Here is a 5,000-nt window from a genome sequence, read left to right as displayed (position 1 = left end):
TTCTAATTACTCAAAACTCCTCTTTATGTCTTATAAGAAAGAGAAAAGAAGTAAATGATCCCATTTGAGAACAAGACAAAATATAATTGTTTGGCATTTTTTTGGTAAACTGAAAAGATGAACTGATTATTACAATTGTTGCTGATTTATTTTCTGCCAATTAAATAACTTTTTTTAAATTAAAAATTCTTTGAATAAAAAGTATTTCAACAACCCTACTCTTTAAAATAATTATTGAATGAATAAATACTAAAAAAACAAGCTAAATTTGAAATAAGTGCTCTTTTGAGGCAGTTGTAAAATAACTAAATATTACTAGCACTTCACAATCTGAATGTCCCGAGACAGATCACAGGATTAATAAAGGGATTATTGTAAAAGTTATATAAAATTATATTCATTTTGTCTTTTTTCTTGTGAAATGATGGATACTTTCACTCCTTCGGGCCTCTCTAAACAAACTCATTATGAAGCAATCTGCTGTGAAGTCAAAGTCCGCATCGAAGGACATGAACTGAAATGACGCGTCGCAAAGTAAACGCCACTTTATTTTAAGAAGTTCACTTCTCATCTGATCAGATGATGGATCAAAACTCATTTTACAAAACGTGAATAGTGAAACTATACTTCTTACCTTTAAAAACAGCCTGCCTGGTGGCGGACCCGACCACATCCAGACAAGACTCCACCCACACGAAGGTGTGGTAGTCCTTGGTGGTGCTCCACCCCACCTGTTCAAGAAAAGGTTAAGACAAACCTCATAGGGGGCATGTGATCCAAAAAAAGATCCTGTATGTCACGATAAGAATGTTTCTCACAAAATACTAAAGATTAAGAAAAATACTATATCATTATGTTGAGATACTAAGTCATTATTTCAAGATACTAACTCAGTATTTTTTAGATAAGTCCTTCTTTCTTTATATAAGTCATTACTTTGAGATACTAAGTCATTATTGTGAGATACTATGTCATTATTTTGAGATACTATGTATCTAAAAATAAAAAATATACTATTTTTTAGATAGTCACTATTTTTTTTATAAAAGTCGATATTTTGAGATACTAAAGTCACTATTTTGGAGATAAGTAGTTATTTTGAGAGAAGATACTTTGTGAGTTATTATTCAGAGTAGCTTTCCCATGACAGTGTCCTCACCTTAAACACGCCCACCTCATGACATAGTGTCCTCACCTTAAACACGCCCACCTCATGACATAGTGTCCTCACCTTAAACACGCCCACCTCATGACATAGTGTCCTCACCTTAAACACGCCCACCTCATGACATAGTGTCCTCACCTTAAACACGCCCACCTCATGACATAGTGTCCTCACCTTAAACACGCCCACCTCATGACATAGTGTCCTCACCTTAAACACGCCCACCTCATGACAGTGTCCTACCTTAAACACGCCCACCTCATGACAGTGTCCTCACCTTAAACACGCCCACCTCATGACATAGTGTCCTCACCTTAAACACGCCCACCTCATGACATAGTGTCCTCACCTTAAACACGCCCACCTCATGACATAGTGTCCTCTCCTTAAACACGCCCACCTCATGACAGTGTCCTCACCTTAAACACGCCCACCTCATGACAGTGTCCTACCTTAAACACGCCCACCTCATGACAGTGTCCTCACCTTAAACATGCCCACCTCATGACAGTGTCCTACCTTAAACACGCCCACCTCATGACATAGTGTCCTCACCTTAAACACGCCCACCTCATGACATAGTGTCCTACCTTAAACACGCCCACCTCATGACATAGTGTCCTCACCTTAAACACGCCCACCTCATGACAGTGTCCTACCTTAAACACGCCCACCTCATGACATAGTGTCCTCACCTTAAACACGCCCACCTCATGACATAGTGTCCTCACCTTAAACATGCCCACCTCATGACATAGTGTCCTCACCTTAAACACGCCCACCTCATGACAGTGTCCTACCTTAAACACGCCCACCTCATGACAGTGTCCTCACCTTAAACACGCCCACCTCATGACATAGTGTCCTCACCTTAAACACGCCCACCTCATGACATAGTGTCCTCACCTTAAACACGCCCACCTCATGACAGTGTCCTACCTTAAACACGCCCACCTCATGACAGTGTCCTCACCTTAAACACGCCCACCTCATGACAGTGTCCTACCTTAAACACGCCCACCTCATGACATAGTGTCCTCACCTTAAACACGCCCACCTCATGACATAGTGTCCTCACCTTAAACACGCCCACCTCATGACATAGTGTCCTCACCTTAAACATGCCCACCTCATGACATAGTGTCCTCACCTTAAACACGCCCACCTCATGACATAGTGTCCTCACCTTAAACATGCCCACCTCATGACATAGTGTCCTACCTTAAACACGCCCACCTCATGACAGTGTCCTCACCTTAAACATGCCCACCTCATGACATAGTGTCCTCACCTTAAACATGCCCACCTCATGACAGTGTCCTACCTTAAACACGCCCACCTCATGACAGTGTCCTACCTTAAACACGCCCACCTCATGACAGTGTCCTACCTTAAACACGCCCACCTCATGACATAGTGTCCTCACCTTAAACACGCCCACCTCATGACAGTGTCCTACCTTAAACACGCCCACCTCATGACATAGTGTCCTCACCTTAAACATGCCCACCCAGTCCCGGGGGCTCGGCTGGAAAGCGGGTGTGTGGGTGTAGCTGCAGGTGACGGGGCTGACGGGCGGGTAGGAGTGCGGGGGGTCGGTGAACACCACCTGGGAGAAGATGCGTGCTGCGGGCATGGCCGCCTCTTTGGGGCTGTCCATGCTGAGCTGCAGCCAGTAAACACATAGTCACGGAGGATGAAACGGACCGCAGGGCATGTGACAGAAAGCGGCTCCGGTGTTTCTTTATTAGCTTTCATCTTCCTGTTGTTGTTGTTGTTGTTGTAAGTTGCGCACCTAGGTTATATAATATCTCATAATTAAATGAAAAACACCTTTCTTTTTCCAGCGCTGAAAATGGCGAAACTTTAAGTTAAAACGACATGGAGATGACTTTTAGTCGGTTGTATAACACCTTTTAAACTTTAAAGGGCATGTTACTTATCAACATAGAGAAACCGAAAGTAAGCTGGCAGAAGAGTGCTCACCAGAGACGTTATATAATGTTAATGTCTAATAGAAAACGTTGTTTTTGCCACCGGAAGTGGCAACAAACCTAACTAGCTACATTTGAGAATAAATGTCGGGATAAAGACGTTAAACTCACACGTTGGTCGTCACTCGTCACTGCGCGGACATCAACCGCCAGCTCCGCTTGTCAGCAGCTGCTGCGTTCAGGTGCTCCTCGGATATTTATACAGCGGCACTCTTCGGTGACGTAAAGTAGTCCGGTGCTTTTAAAGACGTTCAGCCCGATCTTCTTTGACATCCCAACGTGAGTATACCATTACATTTAAATCATTTAACGGCGTTTGGAAAAAAGGCTTTACCTGTTCATATAAATACGATCCTTACTGTAATGTATAGTACACATAATGATATACATTTTAATTCACGCCTTACTGATCTTTTATTTTTCAATTTATATATTTGATCTCTTTCACACTTTGTATTAAAACTGTAGCACATACATTTATTATCTTATATCTGGACAACAAACTCCCCCTTGTACTTTTTTTATTTTATTTTTCATCAAATCAGCGACATTGCTGCCTTATCTCCGATTGTCCGTAAAGGCATCAGAAGTTACGTTCTGGGTGCTGCATTGTGGGTAATGTAGGCCAATTAAATAAAACTCTTCTTTCCTCTCCTCTGCAGTGAGACATAAAAGCACAAGAGGGAGCTAAATTCATTTCGACATTGAACACATCCTGTTCATTAAATATGTAATATAATAATATAATAATCATTATAATAGTTTTAGGCTTAAGTATAAGACACACTTTGATATTCATCAGTTTAGAACTCAGTCTTATGTTGGTTACACATCAGCCATATACGAATTTGGGCACTTTTTAGTTGGAAACGGACTTTAAGGTTATTAAAATAAAAATATTAACAAATCCAAATATAGGATTTACATAATAATTAGCACATGGCTGATATAGTATTATGTTTATTATTATTTATGCATGTTTATATCTTTAAAGTGAGTTGTTCACATACCCATGAAAATACAGCCTCTTTGATAATAATGCTGTCATACAGCAGGTGTTTCTTTATCACACAATATACCTGTTGGGAGAAGGGTGTGGCTATGAAGGTGCCACATGCCGACACAGATCAGACCACAGAGAGCAGAGCTACGTCTCTTTAGTGTGGATTTACACTTTGAATTCAGATTTATTTATTTGATCAATAACACGTTCGAAAAATATATTCACAACTTTTATTATGAATTTCACTGCTGTCCCTTGATGGTGTTTATCATTTCTCCCAGTCTTTACAACAAAACATATTTTGTGTTAAATGTATATAAATAAGTTATAATTTTGCAAAAATGGTACACCCATGCTTAAAATAGATCGTGTAAAACCTATTGCGTAACGTTGAAAAACATCTGACAGTTTTTAGATGTTATGTCCTTTCAACAATACCAAGGTTTAATCTACTTTGAAAATAAATACATCTTGTGAACGTAGTGATTGTATGATACATCTCAATGTCAAGGGTTGATTGTTAACGCCGAAAACATTTGTTTTGTTTGATTTTAATTATTATCTCTGAAAGCTGCGATAACATGACATCTTCAACAACCTTGCACATCTTTTAATTTCTCATTAAAATACACTTTTATCTTATAATATATACTTGTTTTAAAGTACTGTTATCTGTTTGTTGTTGTTTACCATATTTATCTTTAAATTATGTTGTTGTTTTTTTACTTACATTTTTAGTCATTTAGATATATTAACATTATACATACATACAAATGTTAAGTTTGTCAGACAATAATAAAGTTAAAAAAGGGAAAAGAAAGAAAAAAATAATAATAAT

General features: G+C 39.2%; 1 protein-coding gene across 2 annotated transcripts in view; it reads right to left on the bottom strand.

Moving 5' to 3' along the window:
• Nucleotides 1–3,380, bottom strand: part of LOC117748737 (calcium-binding and coiled-coil domain-containing protein 2-like) — an 8,160-nt gene extending 4,780 nt beyond the window's left edge. For both annotated transcript variants that reach the window (XM_034558781.1, XM_034558782.1), the window contains exons 1-3: nucleotides 3,271–3,380; nucleotides 2,661–2,831; nucleotides 635–731 (exon numbers count right to left, since the gene is read on the bottom strand). In XM_034558781.1, the coding sequence (XP_034414672.1) occupies nucleotides 635–731; nucleotides 2,661–2,825 (262 nt within the window). In that variant the 5' untranslated portion in view covers nucleotides 2,826–2,831; nucleotides 3,271–3,380. The remainder of the gene's footprint in view (nucleotides 1–634; nucleotides 732–2,660; nucleotides 2,832–3,270) is intronic.
• Between the last annotated feature and the right edge of the window lie 1,620 nt (nucleotides 3,381–5,000).

Source organism: Cyclopterus lumpus, chromosome 19, assembly GCF_009769545.1.
Source record: "Cyclopterus lumpus isolate fCycLum1 chromosome 19, fCycLum1.pri, whole genome shotgun sequence".
Lineage (NCBI taxonomy): Eukaryota > Metazoa > Chordata > Actinopteri > Perciformes > Cyclopteridae > Cyclopterus > Cyclopterus lumpus.
This window is presented reverse-complemented; position numbering and strand designations above follow the sequence as displayed.